Source organism: Micromys minutus (assembly GCF_963924665.1).
Source record: "Micromys minutus genome assembly, chromosome: 5".
NCBI lineage: Eukaryota > Metazoa > Chordata > Mammalia > Rodentia > Muridae > Micromys > Micromys minutus.
In genome coordinates this window covers 87037423-87064032 of record NC_137974.1, presented here as the reverse complement: position 1 = coordinate 87064032, position 26610 = coordinate 87037423, and the positions used below count along the sequence as shown (strand labels likewise).

The 26610-nt window shown below is 45.0% G+C and overlaps 1 protein-coding gene across 2 annotated transcripts in view; it reads right to left on the bottom strand.

Annotated features, from left to right (window-relative positions):
* Positions 1-26241, bottom strand: part of EPC1 (enhancer of polycomb homolog 1) — a 76017-nt gene extending 49776 nt beyond the window's left edge. The window contains exon 1 of one of the 2 annotated variants that reach the window (XM_080917490.1): positions 26042-26241. In XM_080917490.1, the coding sequence (XP_080773616.1) occupies positions 26042-26044 (3 nt within the window). In that variant the 5' untranslated portion in view covers positions 26045-26241. Of the gene's footprint in view, positions 1-2108; positions 2519-26041 lie in introns of those variants that run through there. The other variant, XM_080917489.1, reaches the window with a different exon arrangement.
* Positions 26242-26610: the final 369 nt, after the last annotated feature.

Here is a 26610-nt window from a genome sequence, read left to right as displayed (position 1 = left end):
AACTTCTTATACTATGCTTAGTACCTCTCAATGTTGTACAACATGCTACGTTCACCGCCCTGACTCACAGAGCCTGACACACAGGATTGTGGAGTTGATTTTCTGGGGATTTTAAAGTTTTCCTATTAAGAGACCTATGATTCACAATACAGTTTTGGCTGGTTGTGACTTGAATTCTAAACAGATGATTGAAAAAACCTAATCCCCATATCTAATAAAAGTTGGAACTTCACCTACTAAAACCTAGTGACTGCACAATACCAAAACTGTTTCAGTGAACAAAAATTCTCTGTAAATGTTAATATGCATGGACAGAACCTTCAGTTGAGCTCAGTTTTCATTTTAGGTTGTAGCTCCCAAGACTGTCCAAAAGATTCAGAAAGCAAGACTTAGATCAGTTTCTAAAGTGTACTGTTGTGGGTCTTGCTTAATGATTTCCATCTTAGATGCACAAGATGCAACAAATTCTTCAAGTAGGGTAACACACGCACCCCAACTTGAAAGTAGTATATCTTATCACTCACATAGAAACAAAAATAAAACAAAAAGACAAGATTCTGCAATCACAAGTACTTTAATTAAAAAAAAAACAAACCACTTATTTTAAAAATAAACAAATGTCACCGTCTACTCTGAGTTGACACAAGTCAGAACACAGAGCACTGCTCCGACAGACTCCCAGGAGTCAGCACACTACCCCACATATCTCATCTACACTTAGCACTCAGCTGTGAAGTGAGATCCAAGACCCTCCACCCCAAAGTGACATTCAAAACTACTGTAACTGTCAAAACTATTTTACTTTAAAAGGTTAAATAACCCAAGCAGTTTAAAGAGTTTTATTTTGAAAAACATTACAGAGAATAGAAATTCTTACAGTACCAACAGAAGCATTACAGTACAATTTTCCACAACAAAATTGGAGCACACAGTCCATGGGAATCCTCGACTTCCTTGAACTGTCAACACACTGCACCCTGCATAAGTGGCTGTACCTGGAACCAACGTATGCAAGTCCTTAGAATTAGAAGTAATCCAAGGTATAGTGTTAACGTCTGGGGGGAAATGTGTGGAAGAGTCTATTATCTGTGTCTGGACCCAACTTCCACAGCAAGATAAAGGCCACAGCAATAGTAAATCACCTATTAGCTGTATAAACAATAATGTAACTACTGCAGCCCAACCAGTTTGGATATCTTAATGTTAGGATATCTGTGAAGAATCCACTCAACTTTAGCTATGCTATTAATACAAAAGGACCTTAGCGCTTTAACATTCATTGAAACGTTTATTCTCCATCTTTTCTTCTAAAAACAGGCGAACCTAAATTTAATTTACAAAGAACTAAAAAGTTGCAGACTTTGGAACAGAGTTACGTACTGTAAACAAATCTGCAACACTGTCTCAAAGTAGGAGACAGGTTTTCTTCTTCCCGCCAGCACGGAGGGTGGAAGCAAGAATAAACCGGGAGTTTCGTCTTCTATAAATATCATGGCGTCTGGGCAGACCCGGAGCACCCTCGCCATTTCCTTCCAGGAAGGGAGAGAAAGCAGCCTGAGCCCTGAAGTCAGCGTGACAGGCCCCTCGGAGGCTCCACGTGGGGACTGCACCGAGCCCTCGGGCAAGTGCGCTCAGAGCCTGAGCCCGCAGCCGCTGCCAGGCCCCGGCCGGCCCCAGAGCGCCACCTAGCGGCCCTTCGAGGGGCCTGCAGGAGCGGCCCACTCCCGCCTCGCTGCACCCCCACCGCCGCCCAGCCCGCTTCCCTCTCCGGATATGCACAAGGCCCAACCCAAGAACTGAGACCACAAAATGGCTGCCGGCGGCTTCGTCACGTGACCCCTTTGTGCCTTTCGGGCCCCCGAACTCCGCGGGACCCGGGTACCAGTGGCCGAGGACGGCGGGAGGCCTTCGAGGGGGCTCCGCCGGGCCTCAGCGGCCCGGGACCGAGCACCCGGGGAGGCGGGGGACCGGCCCGGCCGGCGACCGAGAGTCGGCGGCGGAGAGAAGATGGCGGCCATTTTGTGTGGGTCTGCTGCTCCGCCGCCGCCGCCGCGGGCAGCGGAGGGCGCGGGCCTGGCGGCGGGTCGGACAGGGGAGTTAACACGTACCGACTCCTCTTCCTTCTCCATTCCGGTGGGCATCTGCGGCACGGCCCGGTTTATCGAGGCGTATTCGTGCAGGTCGGGCAGATCCTCACAGCGGAAGACCGGCAGCGGCTTCGAGGCGTCCAGCGCCCGCGCCCGAAACGACAGTTTACTCATCTCAGGCGCAGCAGATACCTCTCCGCTCTGGGGAAACGGCCCCGGCCAGCGGGATCATGGAGAACCGGAGTTTCGGTCTCCACTCGCCTGCCGCTGCCGGGGACTTGGGGGCGGAGCGCAAAGCCCGCCGTCCGGGCCCTGACACCAGCCGGGAGGGTGGGAGGCTGTGCCGCTCCGCGCCTCGCTCACTCGCTCTCTTCAATACGCCATGGCCAACATGGCGGACATTAAAACTCCACTGTGCGCTCTTCAGCCAACCCCAGCCATTCCCCACACTGCATCGCGCAGCGGCGCGGGCACGCGCGGGGGGAGCGCGGGCTCGAGCGGGCGCCGGCGCGGCACGGAGCGCGCGTCCCGCCAACCCCCGGCCCGCCGGCCGCCCGCCTCGCCTCGCCCGGCCTCGCCCGCCCTGCGCGGTGCTCGAGCGAAGAGACGGCGAGCTCGGCGCCCGCGCGGGCCCTCCGAAGGCCGGCGCGGAGAGCGGCGGGGATGCTCGGGCCTGCGTCCCGGGCGCGGGCACCTGTCACCGCCGGGCGGCCGCGTAGGGGCGAGCGCAGCGCAGCGCAGTGCGGGAGGTCCAGGGACTTAGAAACACAGACGCACGCGAAATCACAGGCTAACTCTCTAAGTCGAACGAAACTTTTGATGCGATTCTTTTAACAGGTTCAGCATCAAGTCGGGAGTCAGTCTCCAGCCCCGGGATCTCTATAAACCACTACTTACATACATATTCAGCTCCAAAGTAGTTTTCCCCCCAATCCATTTTATTCATCCCTTTTAGTATAATTGAAGCAAGCAGAATAATTACAGCAAATTGTAACAATCTTAAGTGAAACATTTGAGACACAGTTTCCAAATCCTGTAGCGCTAGCTAGCTCACGGATTTCTGTTGTATTTAGAAGAAACGCTATTTCAACAGTTACAGGTTCACGCTCTTACTATCTGTTCTATGGAAAACTTTATAAAATCAAACCAAAGACCTGTGGTGGTTCCGTGGCCACATCAGAAATGGGATGTTAAACGTTACCTCATTAAAAAAAAATAGATGTTGATAAGACTGCTGATAGCTGGCTTGTATTACACATGAAAATAAGTGCCCAAGTATATCTTTTTAGTAAAATATTGTATAAACTAGGAGGTTAGCGGCAAAATTTCAAAGTCAAAGATTTAAATAACGTTTTATAAGTCTGATTTCCTCAAGGGCTAAACAGTAAAAATAATCACTATTCTTAAATACAGGGTTTGATGGAAACGCTTAGTTTAGAGTGTACAGACAAACTATCTCTTAGGTTTCTATGTAACATTAATTACAACCTTTGTCCCACAAGAGCACACTGCTTCACTAGACCAGGGGAGAGCAGACATGCGGGATACAGACTGCAGTTCTTCAGGATCGTTCTAAAACTGACTGGCAGCTAGCTCTTCCCTGGGAGGCAGTGGGGCTGTCACCTGCCTTTCTCCAGCCTCTGGTTCACTGTCTCTCCCAGGGAGTCAGGATGAAAGCTACTGCAGGAGTGGTGAGGCTCTACTGAAGTATTCACAAAGGTTTTGGGAGAGGATATCCAAGTGAGATTATGCAGGTAAGCATGGGTTATGGAAAGGAAGGAGAAAAGGGGGTGGGGGATAAACCTCAGAGGCATGAAAGAAGATCACATTCCAGGAATTAGGAAAACTGCCAAATCCGCCATGGAACAGGACTCATATCTAACCAGGTTCAACAGCTAGGGGGACAGTGGCAGCCCCTCAGCTTGTAATATGAGGTTACTGAAAATCCTACTAGGAGAATTTACAGTTAGAGGACACGATAGTGTCTACAGTCAATGAGTGAGCCGAGGAAATTATTTTTATCCTCACTAGAGTGACAGTCTAAGGGATCCCAGGCAGGGGACCAGTAGCATGCACAAGTCCTGGGTTCCAATCCTAGCAGTTCAAAACAGACTGACAAAGAGCAGCCTATGGGTATGTATGTTTCTCCGTCCCACAGCGGCACTAATGACACTGCAGAAACTGTTTTCTAGAAACGTGTGAACATCACTCAGATCTGCATGCACATCAGTGGGCCTTTTACATACAACAAGCCCGCTAAGAAGCACGTTTTCGAATCAAGTTCTCCATTCCTGTCCTGGTGCCCTGGAACCACCTCTCAGGCCCCAGAGGAGTTCCACTTCTCTGCCACATTCTCTTCACAGCGCCTCACTCTGAGAGAACAGAGTAATAAGGTTCAGATCGAATTCTCAGTTGTACTCAAAGGCTCTTAGGAGGAAAAAGCACAAGCCCTGCACTGTCTTTAACTTTCTCATCACTCCATTTAAACCGCTCTCTTTTTGTAAATGTCCCCAACGAAAGCTACATAAAATTCTCAATGCTGCCAAAATGCTAGCACTATCTGTACAATACGCTTACCTTTTCTCAAATAGAAACATGTTTGGGAAAAGACTTGTAGTTAAAAATGGCTATAAGTCATATCACAAACACTTGTTAACAGAGGTGATAATAGGCTATCTCTGCAGGGAACCACACATGACAGCCCAGGGAAATGCTGGAGGGAGTGGTCAGGGCAGGGTGTGGGGATGTAGATCTGGGATCCCAGCAATCAGGAGGGTGAAGGAGAGCAGGGCTGCAGCCATCTTGGACTATAAGGGAGCCCCTGCCCTAAGAAACTAAGCAGGCAACACATGCTTATACACACATATACTAATATACACACACTCATACACACATATACTCATATACACAGTCCCCCCACATAAGTTCACACAGTCTCTCACACACACTCAAACACACACTCTCACCTGTATATCACACACATTCGTACATGAACATATACATACTAACATACTTATAGTTTCACACACTCATATGCTTAGTTTCACACACATTCATGCACACACACATATACACATACATACCTACAGTCTCTCACACACTAATATACACATATACAGACACCCATATAGTTATAGTTTCACACATACACACACACACACACACACACACACACACACACACACACACACACACGGTGAGTGGGTGTGGCAGCAGACAAGTTGAGAAAATGTCACATGATGGTAGCAAGGGTCTGAAAGATGCTGTACTGGCTGTTTCTGTGTCAACTTGACACAAGCTGGAGTCATCGCAGAGAAAGGAGCCTCAGTTGAGGAAATGCCTCCATGAGATCCAGCTGTAAGACATTTACTCAACTAGTGATCAAGGGGGAAGGGCCCAGCCCACTGTGGGTGGAGCCATCCCTGGCCCAGCCCATTGTGGGTGGAGCCATCCCTGGGCTGGTAGACCTGGGTTCTATAAGAAAGCAGGCTGAGCAAGCCAGGGGAAGTAAGTCAGTAAGTACCATCCCTCCATGGCCTCTGCATCAGCTCCTGCTTCCTGACCTGCTTGAGTTCCAGTCCTGACTTCCTTTGGTGATGAACAGCAATGTGGAAGTGTAAGCTGAATAAACCCTTTCCTCCCCCACTTGCTTCATGGTTATGTTTGTGCAGGAACAGAAACCCTGACTAAGGCAGATGCCAGGAGGAAGTGAAATAGTGTAAGAGACAGGTACCTGTGGAGGAGCTGAGCTACATGAACAAAACCGAGTGAGGAGTAGCTGCCAGGTGTGCACGGAAATGGAGAATCGCTCAGCTAGGGGAGAGCAGGAGGCTCCCACAACAATCCTATCACAAACTATCCAGTAGAAGTGTGGCAAAAGTAAAGAGATGCATCTCTCTGGAGTGGATTGGAGGTGCTTTTGCTGTTGGTTCTGAGATAGGGTCTTGATACATAGCCTAGGCTGGCCCGGAACTCACAGATCGCCTCTGCCTCCTGAGATGCAAGTGTTGGGTCACTGTCCTGTTGCATCCTGCTGGCCCTCCCTCCCTCAGTCCCTCCAATGAGGTGCAAGGGTCAATCAATGGAAATAACTACTTATAATATTGTCCCCTGATATAATGAGCACAGTTTAGGCTGTGCCTTTAGTGGGGCTTCATAGTCAACGCCATAGGTCAGTTTTCCTGAAACCCACGTCTTCTTTACCCAAGCCATACGTCTGTAACTGTTCTGTATTTCTTTTGCCCATGAGGAAAGCTAAAGTTGGGTTTGGTATGGGAACTGAGGCCTCCTGTAATCCTGCCAATATCTTCTCGTTATTTCCAAAGCCGAGCACTTCGACTGAAAAGGTCAGTCTTGTCAGCTCCAGACAGCAGAGCTCTCCCGCCTCCAGGATCTGACTCATGCTTCTCTACCTTCTTGCCCAGCTCCCGGCTATCTTCCGAAATCCTCCCTCACAAGAATGTCTTGAGGACTGAATGGAACAACCCTTGAAAAGCACTGACCATGGGCCTTCCACCCAGAACAGCCCACACACAAAGGCACCGCATTGTCATGCCGTGGAGAGCGGAGCTGTAGACCCAGTTCTGCAGTCAGTCTCATACACCACAGCCCTTGGGTTGTGAGATACGTGTTCCCTGTGTACCTCAGGATGCTGTGAACTCTCCATCCTTCTGTCTCTACCTCTCAAGTGCTAGGTCCCTCTCCACAAGATCAATCTAATAAATTCTATTATTCATCTAATGGTACATTTATCACCTGAAAGGCGACCAAACAATTCGATGAACTCGGCGGTCCTTAAGCCTGTGCGAACTGTTATTTCACTGATGTCGACTCCACTTTCAAACAGCAAGAATGATGCCTGCCATGGACCCCGTGCTCAGTCCGTCACCTCCAGCCCTATCTGATATGTCTGTCGGGCTAGAGAATCTGCATGAGCTGCCTCTAGTCACAAAGCTAGTGAAAAGATGGGAGGTTAGAATAGAATCTTTGTGTCTGATTCTAAACTCTTAGAAAAAAGATTAAATGGAGAAGAGAGGACATGAAATGGGGAAGGAGGGATGGCAGAGAAGAGAGAGATGGTCAAGGGTTTTGTTCTTTGGGAAAGTGGAGAGACCTGGACATTTTTATACTAAAAGCAAAGAATGGCAGATGGACAACCTCAGGACAATTTTCTTACTCATAAGAAGAAGACGTGAAGTATAAAGAGTAATACAAAGAGTTAAATTCCTTGATAAAAGCAACAGGATTAACTATCATAATAGCAGTTTAGAGAGCAGATGTCCAGCTTCCTCATTCCTGAAAGCATTTAATAAATATTTACCAATAGTTTACTCAGAGCTAGGGCGAAGCAGTTAACACCACAGAATGAGAAAACACAGAACATATGACTGTACTATATATATTGGGGAAATGAATGAATACTTTTTTGCCTAAGGCAATGATAACTTGTTGTTCCTTTGATTTTTAGAACAAGCCACATAAGAAATGGCAGTAAATAATTCTTCCAATGTAACACCTAAAATATAGACCAGGAATCCTTTAAGATGTTTTTAACCTAGAAAATGCAAGAAAAAAAGTGACAGTTTGTATCAAAATGTATTTAATAGATTATCCCAGAAATCATAACTGCAGGCTGAATTCTCTACATTGTGACTTATGCCTACAATTTAAAAATGTCATGAAGAAGATTCACCCAATATGAACATTAAAAAACACCCCAACCAGGTGGTGGTGGCACATCTTTAATCCTGGCACTCAAGAGGCAGAGGCAGGGGATCTCTGTGAGTTCAAGGCTATCCTGGTCTAGGATGTTAGTCCAGGACACCCAGGACTACACAGAGAAACTATCTCAGAAAACCAACAACCAACCAAACAACAACAAAACTCACATAGGAGATCTTATTGGGTAAAGTATATCCTAAAGTTATACAAACTACTTATGACCACATGGATTTTGTCAAATTTGAGAGTTTCCATCCCACTAAGGGTGGTTGGGTAAGTTTGATGGTCTTTAAGATGTATCCCTTCAGCTTCTACAAGCCATGGGGTTTTTGCTCACCCTGTAGCAGACGGTTAAGACCCTGGATGGCGTTTGATGAGGAGTCTGCCCCTCACAGCTGAAGAAGTGGTGGGAACCTGAGCTGGGAACCATTGGTACTTGACCTAAGTGACTGAGTATTTCATAGAAAGACCAGGGTTCTGTTCTAAGTCATGGCTGTGCCCGAACAACTGGGTGTCTAGAAGAACACAGTTCCATACTGGAAAAATGTAAAAAGATGTAAGAATTAAACTGTCTGTGTTCAAAATACTTGGCAGAGTGGATCTCGAATGAGCTGTGTTAACTGTTGCTGACACATTCAGCCTGCTCAGGTGCTCACATGAGGTGTGGACTCCGGGAAGGATGAAAAGAACCTGAGCTCCAGAGGACAAGCCTCGGCTAGACGCCATACGCTCCTGAGTAGATGAGACCCACAGTCTGTGTGCCATTTCACGGAGCAACCTGGCACAGGAGAAGGGAGCAAAATCCAAAGGAACAAAAGAGCAATCAGGCGGACTGCTGGGAGCCGAGGGCACCCGAGAAGGCAGGCTCACAGCGAGTTGCTACTGCTTCTACCACAGGATGGGAATGTGTTCTGGTTTCTTTCCATCCCTGGGTCCAGAATTACCTTTCTTGTCATCAAGTGAGCTAACTTAGTGAGACGGAGTGTTGCCTGTCACCGTTTTCACTGATGCTCTGAGGAACGTCACCAGCAGATGCACCTCTGCATCCAGTCCCTCACAGAAGGGTGACAGAGCGATGACCCCACAGCCATGGAGTGAGACTGCAGGTGTCAGAAGTGAGACACGGAGAGACAGGACAGGAGAGCCGGGGCGGGACGGGCTAGAGAAGGGACGGCTGGGGAGAAGCTTGGCACTGAGCTGAGCTCACCAGAACTGAGGAAGGAGACCACCAGGGAGCGCAGAATCCTTTCTATAGGGTACTTTGTGCAACAGGCTGTGGGCTGGAGGAAGGAGCGTTAGTCTTTCATCTGTAGGGCCAAAGCCAAGCAAGACTTCAAGCCGTTTCCAAGTGTGCTCCTATGTGATTTTCTTATAGACGCTTGTTTATTCCTTTCTTGTTGAGGGGAGGCAATGCCATGGCCCATGTATAAAGGTCAGAGAAAAACTTGTGTCCATATTCTATCCACCATGTGGCTCCTGGGCACCTAACTCAGGCTGTCAGGCCAGGCAGCAAGCATTCTCACCCACTGGGCCATCTCCCCGGCCCTGCCCGCCATTAAGACTTTTGCAGTTTCTTGCTGTTATGGTTTGAATGGGAAAAGCCCTTCAGACTAATGTATTTGAAGACCTGGGCTAAGGCAGTGTTGTACTATTTTGGGAAACTGTAGAAGCTGGCAGATATAGGGTTAGGCGGTGAGGATTCTACACTAGCCTGGTCCTCACTGGGGCTCCCTGCTTTCTGAAAGTACCATAAACATCTACTACTATCCAACTGCCTCCAAGACTGGCCTTTCCTCTTTAACTATTCCTCCCCTAAGCACTTCTGTCTGCTATTTTGTCATAGCAACAAGAAAAGTAATCCATCACCTGCCAAAAGAAGTGACACCACCTTGGAGCTGAAGTTTAGCTCAGGTCAGGCTGTAGCCTGAGGCTCCCAGTCTTCCCCACCATGACACGCCTCACATCACAAGGACACATTCCATGCACGCAAGCCTTTTCAGTACATCCTTTTTCTGGTTCAAAGAGGTACAGGCTACTACACCAAACGCCTTCCGGCCTTCCAGAATTCTGAGAGGTAGAATTCACATCCAGATCTGATTTCCAGAGGACTGAGTTTCCCAAACACGAGACTCATAAACGCAAAACCAGGACAAGTAGTGCTGAGCTGACGGCTAATTAACTCACAGGTTAATTTTGGTGCTTTCACGTCTGCAACCATTTTGGGCTGGCTTTGTTTGGTTTTCGCTTTACTTTTCTCTTAGTTAACTGCTGTGGACGACACTACCTCTATCTTTCATGGCCATTGCATCTCCATACGATTTGAGCTTGCTCCCTTATCACTAAATATTCTTTTTTGAAACATTTGGTTATTTTCCAGACAGGGTCTCACCATATAGCCCAAGCTGACCTCAAGCCTGCTACCTCCTGCCTTTGTGTTGGGTGTTCAGCCCAATAGTATGTACCATCGTTTTTTAAAAGTATTATCCTCTTAAGGGATTCTGTACACTGACTTTTGTTTATTATAAAGAACACACATACGACCAGGTGTGGTGGTGCACACCATTAACCTCAGCACTTAAGAAGCAAAGGGAGGAGGATCTTTGTCTGAGGCCAGCCTGGGCTACATAGTGAATTTCAGAACACCCGAGACTATATTGAGAGACTGTCTCAATAAACAAACAGAAAGACATATACAGTCTTAATAGAACACTTATGATGGAAAATTATTTAAACTGTCATAGTTTAAGACAGAAGAGAATAAATGTCTACAGTTCTTTGAACAAAGATGATTCTGTAAAAATTAAAGTGAACAAATTTCATCTGAGTAGTCTCGGAAAAACTTGATCTTTTGAAAAATAGTATCATTTCTTTCCATATATTAATTTGACATTCTCCTAAAGTATGTTTGATAACACATGGGTCCAGATACTGAGATAAGACTTATACAGGTTTATAAAATACCCATAGGGACTGGCTGCGTGGCTCCACAGTTGCACACTTGCCTAGCATGCTAAAGAGGCTGAAGAAATAAACAATAAGCTAATAAACCTGGAAAACACTCCAAGTTATACCTTGCCCTTTAAAAAAACTGGGTTTGTGATGTATAGGCTCAGAGGTAACCTGCAGAAAAAAAGGGATCCTTAATACAATGTATCACAAATGTGTCTCAAATGTATCTTTGGCAAATTCTAGTCACTGCAACTCAACTCATCTTACTATCTAAGATGCCTGACACCCAAACTGAAAAAGCTTGAAAATCTACATAGGTATAAAGTATTACATTTGTTACCATTGGCTGTAGGTATGTGGACATGTGCGCAGGTGCCTAGAGGTTTGAGGAATCTGTCAGTCCCCTGGAGCTGGAGTTAGAGGTGGTTATGAGAGGTGGTTATGAGCCGCTGACCATGAGAAGGGGGAAGTGAACTGGCATCTGCTGAAGGAGCAGCAGGAGGTCATAACCTCTGAGCACCTTTCCAGTGCCTGATAAAGATTTTCATCCTGATAATAAAAAATGCTAAGCAAGCCATTTAAACAAAGAATTGGTCAGACTTCCTATAGTACCTAGTGCTGAGCAGATTGGTATATTCCACAATACCTGAGATCCTTAAAACCCTGTATCTAAAATGCTCAGCTTTATGTAATCCTCAACGTCTCAAAGTGAACTCCGAAAACTGCTAAGCTCTTAGAACTCTTCCTTCCCATTGGAAAAGCTAAGAATCATAAACCCATCAGTGAGGATCTCCAAGGATTTGATGAAATACTTCATGGAAAAAGAATACCCGAGCCAGCCAGTGCACCTACCCTCCTCCTCTCTCTCCTCTGAGACAGGTCTTACTAAGTAGATCAGGCTAGCCTAGAACTCTCCAGTTCAGGCTGGCTTCTAACTTGTGATCCTCCTTCATGGGCCCCATTTTTATAGGACATCTGTATCGTGGCTTTTTTTTACTGCCTACGCTTTTTATCCTTGTTACTGCCAGGGAACTGAACCTAGGCCTCACACATGCCAGGCAAGTGTCCAAGTACCACAGCTCACACTCACCCACACTCACAACTCTACAATTACTTTCTGTGTGCTTGACATGAAAGAGAACAGTGTCTGTAAGGGACTCAACTCCTTTAAGTAAAGGAACAACAAAATCCTCCAACCAAACACCTACATAAATGTACAGAACCAGCCTATGGAAGCATAGTATTTTACAGTCTACAGGGGTTCGGCTGTTGTGGATTTCTTTCCATTTAGCAGCTCTGCATGCATCATTCAGGCAAATGAGGCTTGCAGAGGAGCACCCCTTGTTCGTTCACCCCACTGCCAGGTGATTAACCATCAAAGGCTATCCAATGATGTGCAAGCAAGCTCCCAGCTCCCAGACCAAAGCTTGCAGAGTTACTCGGGGTAAAACTGCCCAGGGTCCCAGCTTCCTAACACAGAAAGCCAGTGTTTGCCTCAGTATGGCAATAGTATAGTAATCATTTACATTAAACCACGTGCACTGGGAAGAACAGAAGCTTCCTGGGTTGAAGATCCAGATCCCAAGCTAATACCTGTTATTTACCATGACTCTTCCAGTCTCAACACTAACTGTCCCTGCAAAGCTTCTACGTAGAAGCCTCAGTCCCCAAAACAACACTATAGAGAGGTGAATGCCGGCATAAGGGGTCTGAAGTCACTCGCTAAAAATTAATGGGTTTGTGAGCGAAGGGGGTCTGTTGTAAAAGTGAATCTTTCTTTCCTTCCCTCTGCTTCCTGACAGCCGTAAGTGGGCAGCTAAGCTCCATCACACGCGCGCAACTGTCACGCACGGGGCACAGACCTGACACCAACTGAGGCAAGCTACCGTGAACTGCCGCCTGTCCTGTAGACTTTCTCAGGTGATCTGTTCTGGCCTTCACTTGACTAAAACAACTCCACTACAGAAATGATTGATTTCTGAGTGGTATAATCTCACAAGAATAAATACTCTCTCCTTTTAGGCCAATTAACCAGAACCAATGAGCTAGTGGAGTGAGAACAATCTCTAAACGTTCCAACGTGCCACACCAATGTAAGGCGGAGTACTCTGTTTCAACACAGCAGCTGGGGAGGACGAATACCCAGGTCTTACAGTAACAGGAGAGCGTTTATGTACAAACAAGCCTGGCTTAACACATTCTCTACAGTCCAAGGATGAACTACGGCAAGATAAATAAAAAAGGAGAGTGTGGAGTCTCAGAATTAGTAAAATTGTTTAATAGACTTCTCATGAAAGAAAAGTGGAAAGGCGCCTTCTCTAGCAACTACGCCTTCCATGATTGCTGCACCCGTGCAAGAACATGGCATTCCTGTTCTCCTGTGTTACTCTGAGGGCTGCGGAGCCTTCCTTCCCAGCTGCTGTGAAGGCAGGGTCTAGTGACTGAGTCAAACTCCACTCTCAGCACCCATGAGGGTTCAAGACCACCTGTCAAGGGACCTGGTGCTCTCTTATAGCCTCCGTAATTAGTGCACTCACGTGCTGCACAGGCAAAACATCCACATAAACACAAATAAAGAAAAAATTTAAGAGAGCATTTCATAATGTTGCCACCTGTCTCAAGAACTCATCTTAAAAAGCAAAACACATTTTCAGCCACGCAACATTTTTAGAACTGACTCTTGAATAAGCTAAAATTTAATCCACGGTGATCCGGCTCTCTTGTATCAAATGATGACTCAGGAGTTTCTTATTTTAAGGGAGTTGGGCTCCAGCGCTCTGCTGACAGCCAGCATGTGTGAGCCTCTCCCTGTGCTGCTGGGAACCCAACCTGAAGTGTTGTTCATGTCATACTAATGATCTGAGCTACAACCACCCCCAGCTGCTTCTGACCTCGGTCTCCTAGGTCCCCATGTCCTCAGCTCTGAAAAGGATGACTTCTTGATGATGTTTCTTCAGTTTTATGATCATTTCTATTCTCCCACAGTTGACAGAAAAATGAGAGATGAAAAACTTTAATATAAAAAAAGCTAAGCCAAGATGACTACTCTCTGAGAGCCATGTTCACCTTCTCAAATGTGCCTGACTTCCTTTGAGTACATTTTTCGTCTAACCCTGTGTTTATGTCTATATTGAAATACTTTAATAAAATATTCAACTCCGGTTTGTTTAAAAAACAAAAAAACAAACAAAAAAAGGTAATCGAAGATGTTTAGGGGCCAGGCAATGGTGGTGCACGCCTTTAATCCCAGCACTCAGGAGGCAGGGGCAGGCAGGTATCTGTGAGTTCAAGACCAGCCTAGTGTAGTGAGTTCCAGGATAGGCAGGGCTACACGGTGAGTCACGTCTCAACCCCTGCCCCGTTCCCCAGCACAAAGATGCCAGTGAGGTGCCCAGTGAATAGGGTTTGCCATGAGAGCCTGCTGACCTGGGCCTTACCCTGGGAGCCACATAAAGGTGAAGGAGAGAACAAACCCACAAGGTTGTTCTTTGACCTCTGCTCATGGATCAGGCTATGCCACCCCAGAACACACACACACACACACACATTTTTTAAAAGGTTTTGAGATATGGGATTTGTAATGAAACTATGTCTTCTGTGTTTCCTGATAGTATGTGGTAGACAAAGACAAGTTAGAGTCTTAAGGATAAACATATCCCAAAATGCTCCAGACACAGGCATTACAGTGACTGAGTCAAGCTGTTCTAGAAACTCCTAATACCTAGCAGGAAGCAAAAGAGTTTCCTTTTATTTTTCTTCAGCCCAGGGGATTACAACCAGGGCTTCTTGTATACCAATATTCGTGTGACCACACACATGTGATTTGAGGGATCCACATTGCCTGAAAACATACTGTGACACTAGAGAAGGGACCAGGGTTAACATGAAGAGAAAGACAGACTTCCTAACAAAGGCCTACTACAATTGAAATTGCCTAGGGAGGGCAAACATCTGTGTGATATTCTTCCTGAGAAAGGCTGTAGAGTTTCACTGTAATAGGGTTAGAAAATAATTAACACAACAGCATAATTTAGCAACCAAACAATGACAGGGACACTGAACCAGTCTGGCTATTTGAAGTGTTATATTATAAAGAATCTATTTAGGTCTGCACAGAAAACCTGCTTATGTTTTATATAACTAGTTTTACATAACTAAGTTTTTATTAGCTGATTTTGTTTACCACGCCGTACCCCATGCAAGCTTTGTATTACGGATCATGAAAGAGAACAAAGAAAAACATGTTTTTGACCTTGGTCAACTTATTTCCTGTTCACAGCACAGGCTACATTATTTTATACCCTATTTTTGAAAGGTTTAATTTGCTATCTTTATGCTTCCAGATTAAAAAATTATTTGTTGAAATAAAACATACGGATAATAGTTCATAAATACATAAAGTAATTTATTTATAGCTAGCTTAGCCCCAAAATGTATTTATTCTTCCTGGTTTTCTTTAATAAAGATAATAGTCAGGCACTAATTATTTTGGTCTTTTAAAGAGATGCATGTGAAGTATACCAATACACATGGAAAGTAGTGCATGTAATAAGGTGAGCTATGAAAACAAGGTGCAGACTGTAAAGTCAAGCAGGCAGTCATTACAGCCTCCACACATGGGCAGGCACTGGGAATCAGGAGGACCGAGGAGGAGGAGGGACAGGGGTGGGTGGAGGCAGGCGGAGAGGGAACTTAAGATTCAAATGTGCTTCACTTAATGCTGTGTTGGGCTGCAAAGAGAGACTCTGAATAAAATAGACAAAAATGACTTCAAAAAACTCGGCTAGCTACAAATTTGGGATTTAAAAAATTCAATGTATTTGGTATGTAAAATAATATGTCCATTCAAATTTAAAATAGAATGGTTTGTTTTGAGACAGAATCTTGAATAATTTAAGCTGGCCTCCGGCCTCTGGTTATCACATCTCTGATGGAATTAAGAGTTATTTACCACCTCATCTGACTCAGTTCATTATCTACCTGCAGTAGTGTACTCCAGAGTCACCACGCCCATTCACTGTCTTTTAACTTCCTAGCTGAGTGTCGGAAAATGAAGGCTCCGGGGCTGGAGAGGTGGCTCAGCAGCTAAGAGAACACACTGTCCTCCGAGAAGACCTGATTACAGTCCCTGGCACCCACATCAGGTAGCTCACTAGTGACTCTAGTTCCAGGGCACTGGATGAACTCTAAGAAGATTTGTATTCACATGTGCACACCATGCCCCAACCACACACACGCATACACACACAAAAAGAAAAGAAAATCATTTTAAAAGGCAAAATCTTAGAATTGTGTGTGTGTGTGTGTGTGTGTGTGTGTGTGTGTGTGTGTGTGCGCTTTCCAGTTGAAACGATTGTGTGGGGCTGGAGAGATGTCTCAGTGGTTAGAGCACTAACTGCTCTTCCAGAGCAGTTCATTTCCCAGCAACCACGTGGCGGCTCACAACCATCTGTAATGGGATCTGATGCCGTCTTCTGGTGTGTCTGAAGACAGCTACAGTGTACTCACATACATGAAGTAAATAAATAAATCTTTAAAAAGTAAATTGTGTAAAGTGCTGGCTTCCTATAGATTTGAGGAAATGATGCATAGGGTGGTTTCTGTCCTCTAAGAAAAGAGCAATACCACCAGCCTATCACAGGTAGCCATTCTTTTACTGCCTGCTAATTTCCATTCATTCTGGGGACAAGCATAATGGTGTTAGTATAAGTTGTTCACGGTCAGCAGGAAGTGTCACAGAACTTCAGTGCCCTTGCTACTTGTGCACGTTTACTGAAACCTGCCTCAAACCTGCCAACCTCTCTACTCTCCCATCAAAACCCATCAGAGACAGAAACTGGGGAAGCCTTTCCTTTCCACAGCTTTCTATAAGAAAGCAAGCTGAGCAAACTAACAGCACAGGCACTTCCTCTCTGTCTCCACCATTTTGTGGATTAACCCTTGGACAGTTCTGGGGGCACTGAGTTCTAGATACACAGCTTGAGAGGTTCCATGCACCAGCCCCACCATGTTCCAGCTCTTACCAGAGACCTTGTTCTGCCTTACCTATGTCCACGTAGCTTCCTTTACCTGGCATGTCTGTCCTCCGGTCAACTTCTGCAGGAGCCAAGTCCACCCACAACACAAGGCCCTGGGTGGGCAAGGAAAGTGGAGTTCTGAACAGACTACAGGAAAGGCTTTGGGTCACAAAGTGTGGCTGGTTGTGTTTGGTGGCTGTACTGGCTGGTTCTGTGTCATCTTGACAGAAGCTGGTCATCACAGAGAAAGGAGCCTCAGTTGAGGAAATGCCTCCATGAGATCCAGCTGTAAGGCATTTTCTCAATTAGTGACCAAGTGGGGGAGGGCCCAGCCCATTGTGGGTAGAGCCATCCCTGGGCTGGTAGACCTGGGTTCTATAAGAAAGCAGGCTGAGCAAGCCAGGAAACAAGTCAGTAAGTAATATCCCTCCATGGCCTCTGCATCAGCTCCTGCTTCCTGACCTGCTTGAGTTCAGTCCTGACTTCCTGATGAACAGCAATGTGGAAGTGTAAGCTGAATAAACCCTTTCCTCCCCAACTTGCTTCTTGGTCATGATGTTTGTGCAGAAATAGAAACCCTGACTAAGACACTTGTTAACAGAGGAACTCTGAAAATATGGCCATATGGTCAGACAAAGCCTCGTGAGACATTCAGAGAGTACCAGATATGTGTCACATCTGCAGGACCTGACTGTTTACAAGACAGAAGGTAAAGCCATATGGCTTCCTGCCATGTTTAAAGGTCTCTGAGGCTTAGATATAAAAGACTGTTGTATATTTCTAAAGATTAAGAAAGCAGAGCTGAAGAGATGGCTCAGAGGTTAAAAGCACTGACTGCTCTTCCAGAGGTCCTGAGTTCAATTCCCAGCAACCACTTGGTGGCTCACAACCATCTGTAATGAGATCCAATGCCCTCTTCTGGTGTGTCTGAAGACAGCGACAATGTACTCACATATAAAAAATAAATCTTTTTTAAAAAGTCACTGTTGGGAAAAAAAGAAAGAAATGCAAAATCCAAATATCTGTTAATTGATCAGAGTTACTTGCATAAGGACCATAAAATTCTAATCCAAACCAAATGTGGTAGCACATGGCTGAGGCAGGAGCTTGACAAGTTTGAGGTCAGCCTGGGCTACACAGTGAGAATGTGTCTCAAACAGTCAAAATAAAATTTAAGAGCAATGTTAATCTTCTTTAAAAATAGGTAAAGGCAGGTCAATATTTAACTCAAGAAGGCTCCTGAAATGTCTTTGAAATTAAAAACACACATTGGGACTGGGAAAATTCAGCATGGCCCGGAAAGCCCCAGACAAGTGTGCTGTCTTGAAACTAAAATTTCTGCTTATCAAACTCCAGCAAACTTGGACGTCCGGAGGAGGCGCCTTCCAGGACTGCAAAGCAGTAACTTCCTGTAATAGCTAAGCACACCGCAGACCAGGACAAAGCTGAAACAGTCCTTGAACCCCTGATCCCCGTTTCTACCTCCCACGTGCTGGGATTATAGGTGAGTGCCCCACAACTGGCTAAGACTTGCACTGAGCGGAACTGAACTGGTTTAACAGTAGACCGAGTGAAGGTATAAGCAGAAAACCTACTAAGTTTATACACAGAAATGGCATATTAAGAAGACTGGAGACCTGCCATGGTTTCCCAAGTGCTCCCTGGGAAAGAAAGGGGATGACTGTCAGCGCCATCTCTTTCCTAGGGAAAGTCTGCGTAGTGTGGGCCATCAGCCTAAGGTTTCCCTTGACACAACTGTGCAGTTAGTGTGTTTACTTAGCTTCTGGAAGATGGGAGGATACAATACTAGTCCACCCGCAGCCCTAAACAGAGTTCCAGCTCCGTGGCTGGCTTCACTAGCTCTTTGGGTTTTGTTGTTGTCCTTTTTGAGACAGGGTTTCTCTGTGTGGCCTTGGCTGTCCCGGACCTCCCTGTATAGACCAGGCTGACATCGAACTCACAAAGACCCACCTGCCTCTGCCTCACAAATGCTGGGATTAATGGTGTGCCCACCTCACCCTCCTTCAGTAGCTGTCAACTTACTGACCTACCTCAGAGATCCTCAGCTCTGGCTTCGTATTAGGGATTGGGACTAGCTGTGGAAGACTCTAGGCCCGGCTCCAGTGAAGACTAATTAACTCAGAATTCCCTGAGTTTGCAATTTTCCCTCGGTTTGTGTAGACCGAGGCTGGAAGGCAGTCCACATGTAAAGTGCTTGCTTCCAAAGCATGTGGAGGCTCTGGCTTCCGTCCTCAGCACCACAGCATGGAGGTGGATAATCACATGGGAACACACACAGGCCGTTCGGAGAAGCTCTAGGATCAGAAGATGTTCTGGACCAGGGTTACCCAATAGAATCTTCTAGAACATCAGAAATGCTTCACTGTCTGTGCTGCCCAAGTTAGAAGCTACTGCTAAGCAGACCACTTGAAATGCAGATAGTCCAATTGAGAAATTAGAACTTTCAAGTTAAATTACTTCAAACGTAAGAGTACAAAGGTGCCATGAAGCAAGTGGACCAGCTCACTGGAGAGCTCAGCACGAGTTTTGTGCTGTTTCAGATGAGCCGAGTCTGTGAATGATCCGGTACTGAATGATCCGCTTGTTTGTTTTTTTAATCTATATTTAGTGTGTGTATGTGTGTAGGCACCATGTCCTACATGCAGAAGTCAAAGGAGAGTTTGGAGGAGCTGGTTCTCTCCTACCATGTCCCAGAACTGGCGCCTCCCTAGCCACTGAGCCATCTCACTATCCTGAGCCTCACTACTCACACCATTTTTCTGACAAGCCCTCTCTGGCTGAAATGAAAGGACAGGCGAGGAAGGTTACAGTGGCTTCTGAGGAATGTGAGGAGCGTGAACTGGCTTTTCCCTCCTCCACTCAGGTAGAAAACAAGGGTCTTCAGAACTAAATGTCTTTAAGTCTTGTTCATGATAATGGAGACGCGAGCTGCTCAAACCCCGGGGGAAGTCCTCCTCAGGCGCTGGACGAATGCAGGGGTTTCCCACTGTGCTCTGTGACCTCTGCCTTGGGAGATGAGAGTTTGCAGTGCTCTGTGGTAACAGCCTGAGTTCCAGGGCTAAATATAGGTCACTGGCTTCCCTTTCTCAGGCACTCGGAAACCGAGCCCTGTCCATGAATGGGTTTATTCATGGCTGGTGGGATACAAGACTGAGATCAGCCAGGAACATGGCCCAGATAGAGGAAGCCTTTCCACCACAACTCCCAACTGTGTTTACCCTATTTCCAAGTGACTTGTAAGTTGTGGGTAGCTTTGGGGAAATTCTAAAAATTTCATGTTGTTTAATTTAACCAAGTTTGAAAGAACAAGAATGAATTTCTAAAACTTAGCATCAACCTACACCAGGATACTTCCCCATGCCACATTTTCAAACACCGACAATATGGCATGTGAATCACTGTCAAATTCAACTGTTTAATTAACACCTCCACCCCCAAGTCCTTATCAAGTTTTTCAGTGAGGCCACCCTGCCGGCCCATGAAGCCACTCATTGCATTTGCCAGTTTTGAATGACAGTTTGTGACCTAGCTTTTGAGGCCCAGTTAAGTATCATGGCCTATAGCCTGGCTGAACTGGGCAGTGTCATCCAAGGGTGTACCCCTAAAGAGAGCATTCAGTTCATTTGGATCCGGCTTAAAGACCATATTCTCATAGAACACCCCCAGACTTCCTGTAGCCAGAACCCAAGTGGTGTAGCTCAGCACTTTGTGTTCTAATAAGCCATCCAGGTGATTCTGGTGCTAACAGTGCAAATTTGACACCTACTGACCTAAAGTATTGTAAAGGCCCCTAAAAATGTCCTGGAAGAAAAAGCTTTCTTATGACCCAAACCTTAAAATTACTAAAACATTTGATAATTTTTCTTTTCTTTTTATTATTATTTTATTATTTTTAGAACCTAATCAGGCCTTGTATGTTATAAAGTGGAAGGAATTATTGTATGTGCATATAATTTTATAAGTAGTGGATTTTCCTACTTTAACAAGCCTTCTTTGCTTTGTGAATGTAATTCAATTTCAAGGTTTCACAAATTTGTAAACATCAACTTCTGACGGGATCTCATCACATGTGTTTGATGGTTGAGGGCACTAAAGGCAAACCCAATGTGGAAAACTCCAGAAGTAGGGCTGCTGAGGTCACGCTGCAGTAGAGGTCTGTGCCGTCAGCCCGAAGAAAGCCTGAGCCTGATTCCCAAACCCCGGTAGAAAGAGAGACCCAATCCCAAAGGTTGAATGACTTCTGCACACATACCAGAAACCACACATGTACATAATAACAGTAATAAATCAAGTTTTAAAGAAAAATCCAGATGTATATCACTACTAAATGAAGATTACTCCTCTCATAAAATGACTATAATATAATTGCAAAATAATGAATAAACCCAGTAGAAAATTATGCAGCTATACTGTACTGTGCATTTAAATATGTCAGTTTACAAAATGTAAGTTCACAGATGATCTAATGTGGCAGTAGTGAAAAGGTGAGTCTATAATATAACAATACAATCTGATCTCAGACCTACAAGTTCCAGCTCTATTCTTTGATTTACTAGGTAATGTGGGTCATGTCAAAGGTGTGCCAATTTCTCTGTTCTTCCATAAAAATGAGTTTAACCTCTCTACTTTGTGTAAAGATTCAGAGGCAGTACTGGCTATAGAACAACACAAGCCCTACTTGAGAGCTACATTGTTATTGCCTTTAAAATTAATTGTGTGTTTATTTATTTATTTATTTATTTATTTATTTATTTATTTATGTGTTTGAAAATAATTGTGTATTTATTTGTGTGTCTACATGTCTAAAAATAATTGTGAATTTATTTATTTGTGTGTGTCTGCATGTGTTTACGTGTACCACAGCCATGTAGGTGACCACAGAAGCCAGAAGAGGGCGTCAAATCTTCTGCAATGGGAGTTACAGGTGGTTGTGAACTGCCAGGTGCATGCTGAGACTTGGATGTGGCCCCTCTAGAAAATCAGCAAGCACTCTTAACCGCCCGGGCTGGCCTTGAAGTCCTGAGGCTCTGTGTTGCCACAGCTTAACAAAGCAGACATGTAGGGGCTGGGGTGCTGGAGAGATGGCTCAACAGTTAGGAGCACTGACTGCTCTTCTGGAGGATCTGGGTTCGATTCTAACTCTAGTTCTAGGGATCCTACACCCTCCCACAGACATGCGTGCAGGTGGAACACCAATGCGCATAAACATATATAAAAAAGTAAACATCTAGGAGTCTAGGTTGAATTCTAACCGTCCATACAAGCAAGCAAGCACATAAACAAACTAGTAAACAAACAGAGCTCAGAGACACGCCCCAAACTCATCCTATAGGATGCCCTCACAAGTGCTTTCTTATAGACACAAGCCAAAGTTGCCTTTCTTGCTTTGTAATGGGAACAGGCATCAGGTGGCTCTCCGGTTGTGCACCCTCTGTTTGTATTGTGTCTGAAACACAAAGGCCAACCACCCTTTCCCCAAGCTGGCTGTCTAAATCTCGGTCCTTTAATAAAAAAGACAACTGTCAGATCCATATGAACAGGTCGAAATTTAAACATTTTTCCTCCTCCAGAGATTACACACGGACTCCAAATGGTTAACACCCCACACCTAAGGCCTCAGATGAAAAGCATCGTTAGAATGTGGAGCCATGTCGGACTATGAGACAGATAAGAGAAGGACTCTCTCATTCACTCTCACTCCCATGACCCAGCATCTTGTACTACGGATGGAGACAGGAAGCTCTTGAGCAATGAGCTGGTAAAATCAGCGCTGCACTCGGCAAGCATAAAGCATGCACGTATCTGTTCAGGAGTGACATCTTTTATCTCTGCCTCACTTTCTGTTTGGAGTCTTCCTTTCAGGGTCATAGTGGAAAGGTATATATAAAAAAAAAACACAGTTCACCCATTCTGGGTATTATTTTCCTTTCCTTGGTAAAATCGTGCCAGGAACAGTGAGTTACCTCTGTGGAATATCTGCAGCGTGGCGGAGAAGCAACGGAGAAGGCACATATGTGCAGGAAGCACCGTTTAAAACGTCCAGCTGCATATCTGCACTGAAGTGGCAGAGCAGATATTCTTCCCTGTAAAGAAGTCTGTCCCAAGTTAAGGGAGCCTGGCCCCCAGTGAGGCTGGCATATGGCCTCTGTGCTCTCCATACCTCTCCCTTTGCTGCCCCACCTGCATCATCTCTTACCTCGTGGGTCTGGCTAATCTGACATGTTCTCAATACTCGGGAACACCAATGACATCATAGTCATGAATGAGGAAACCGTGTTGGTTCACTACCTTAGTCTGAGTGTAATTTTCCGTTTATTCCTATTACTGAGGATTCAAAGTTCATTTTTCTGAGGTGTATTGTTTAGGATCTGACTTACAGACTGTCCCTGTCTTCTGTGTCCTTCCTTCCTTCTACAACCTGTTTCCTGACCACATCACTGTTCAGTAACCTCTCCCTCCACAAGAGGGTTGGGCAGCGTGTGTGTGTGTGTGTGTGTGTGTGTGTGTGTGTGTATGTGTGTGTGTGTGTGTGTGTACGCCCGCCCCTGCATACACACACAAAAGGCATTTTAATGAAGTCAATTTTTCTACTTGCCACTACTCCCTCTGACACAATGACATGCAAAAGAGTGTCAATTTGAAATGACACAGCAAAATTGTGAAAAAATAATTTTTGATTGTCCATGATCTAGCAGTTGCTGCCATGAAAAAAAAAATGAAGTAGTTCTCTATATATTACATTTTATAAAGGATTTTTAATGATTAAAATAATTGATTTTTATAATTCTAAGCACAACCATAGCAAACTCGTGCACTAAATCTATAAAATGTTGTCACTTAAAAAAGAATGAATTCCCAAAGACTGGAGAGCTTAGATGAAGCACCAGGTTCATTTAAAAATGGAGACTAACATAAGATAGGGGATTATTTTTTACCTCTCAGATTTAAACCTCTTGGCTTCCACAGGGATGGCAAGGTCACATCTAGAAGAGTATGTGTGCTAGAAATGTCTGAGTGGTTTTCAAAAGTACCGACTGAACTCTAATGGTTACTTCCTAATCAATGATGTAATAGTCAGGAGGAGAACAAAGAGGATGGACCTCCGGCTTGCTCCTAGAAGGACTGACATTAGACAAACATAGCTAGTTCCAGAAATTAAATAAAATGAAAAAAAATCACGACATTATGGAGGGCAGGATATTTTAGCAATCAATGTGCTGGAAGAAATATTTTATTCAGCTGATCAACTTGAGAGAGCAAAAGCCTCCAGCATAGCCAGGTTAGACGATATTTACACCTGCAGTATTTCATGCCATACATAATCTATACTGTCAGAAGCCACACTTGAAGCTGCATTGTAGACTTCACAAAGAGAGAGAATGAACGGTACCAGTGAATACTTCCAAACCTTTCCAGCATGCTACAGACAAATGACAGGCGTTGGGCTTGTTCCTTCTGAAGTTCAAGGAAATACTATTTCTACTCCTGTTCACACATTCTCTGACTCCAGATTCTTAAAGGGCCAGGGGAAAGGGCATTCACAGATGTCAAAGTAAATAAAGACTCTTGGCTCCTGACACGGTTACTTCTCTCAAGACATAACCTGTTAGTCAGATAATCCAAATGCTGTTTCAGTTTTTACTTTACTTGGTAAACAACATATTTCAAGGTATAATTACCGATCCCTCTTACTTTCTTTTTGAACTGAAGACATCTTCACAAACAACTAAAATGTTTACAGAGACCAGTAAAGCCGATGTCATATTGTGACATATTTTTGTTCCTGGCAGGCTTTGGGCCTAAATCCCTTAGTCTTTAATCAGATAACTCTCAAGAACAAAGATGTAACACCTCCTTAGAAATGTACACATCAGTATTTTTAAGTTAAAAAAATATGTGTGTACTATTCTTAAAAAATTATCTTGTTCCAACAACAAAAATATTTGCTCATTTTTAAAACAAGGTTGTCCACAAATCCAATCCAAGGAGCTGCTCAAAATAAAACAGACATGACAAGCTACTAGACCATTCTCAAGACAGATCCAGGATACATATTTGAGAAATTCCTTAATCAAAATGAAATTCAACTTTCATAATGTCCAAAGAACTAATTCTCAAATGTTTTGTTACACTGAAATGGTGCTAATGGGCACGGTTTTGTAAAACAAGAAAAACACACATACAGACCGCTAGGGAGGAGAGGGCGAAGGGCAGCTTATTACTAAAGAATCCGATAGACATAATAAATCAGATGAGATCAAACACCACTGCCAACTGCATGCTTGTCCATAATGTCCCCTGGATTGGCTGTGACGACATGTCTGTCCTCACCATGGAGCACAGTCCACAGCAAACACTTAAATAATACCGCTGACCAAATGGAACTTTCTTTATGAAAATTAAGAGATAATGGATAAAATCTTGCCCCACCTTTTTTCTTCCTTTTTTCTTTTAGTAAAACTGACAAATTGTTGAGGAGCACTACAGCGCCACCAACGCAGATCAGTGCAGAACAAAAAAAAAAAAAAAAAAAAAAAAAAAAAAAAAAAAAAAAATCTCCCACCGTGTGCAAAAAGAAGAAAACTAGAAAAATGCCAAAAATCACAAAATGTCTCCCAAATGTACCTTTCTGGAGAAAAAATAGGACGGATCTGCAGGGACGAATCGACAAAGAGCTTTAAAGAAATCACATCCTAGACCACAAGTTGGATCCGCTCAGCAATAAAAGAGCCACTATTTAGCAACAGCCATAACTTAAACCCGGTTATGCCAATCTCCGCCTTCATTATAGCAGAGCCGCTTTCTGAAGTACTTCATCAAGGATATCACAATAGATCTGTCTTTAAAAATCAAAACTACATCGGTAGTTTGCTTGTTGGTAATCTACTCTGGTCAAATTAGGCAATAGATAATTTTTATAGAGAGGATACGTACATATTTGGCACTACCAACATTGCTGGCACACAAAAAAAAGTCCATCTTGAAACATCAAGTTCCCTTTAGTTCACAGCAATTAAAGTATAATTTTTATTATACACGTTTATCTTTAACAATGGAGAGAAAAACTATTTTTTCCCCTTTTTGGTAAAAATTAACCAGACCAAAATTAGGGGGGACGTGCAGAGATCGAAGCTAAAGAAAACCACGAAGATTGGTTTTGTAAGAAGAAACACAATGAAAACCTCTCCTATCTGGTGCCCCTCTCGAAGATGTAATGCCAAGAATGTTTAAAAATTATAAACTTACCATCGGTGTAGGCAAGGCAGCAGCCACAGCTCTCAGAAAAAAGAAGCAGATCGTAACAATATAGGCTGAGGACTGGGCTGTCCGGAAAAGACAGCCTCCGGGCAGCGTACGGATCTTCAGACATCCTGAAAATATTTGGTAAATCTAAAGTGAGACTTTCGTCCACGGAGGGCGGCGGAGCGGGGCGGGCAGCCGCAGGATCGAGGGCGTCCGGGGGAATGGAGCAGGCTGGAGGCTGCGGAGCGGGCGGCGGCGGCAGGCGCGGGGTTAACAAGTCCGAGCTGGCGGGCGAGGGGGCGGGCGCGCGCGCCCATTGGCTGGCGGCCTGCGGGCTCCGCCCTCGCCCCGCCTCCCGCCGTTCGGAAAGAATGCTCGACTGTGCCATTTTTTTTTTCCCTTCCCCACACCAGGCTCGGGAGAGCGCCGCTGCTCGGGCCTCGCTCGGGGCTCGGGGATAAGTGACAAGCACAACAATGGCAGCGGCCGCGTCCTCCGAGCATCTGGGCACGCCCTTGCGCGCGGGAGGGGGCGCTCCACGCGAGACGCCGTCCGGGCGGGACGTGGATGCG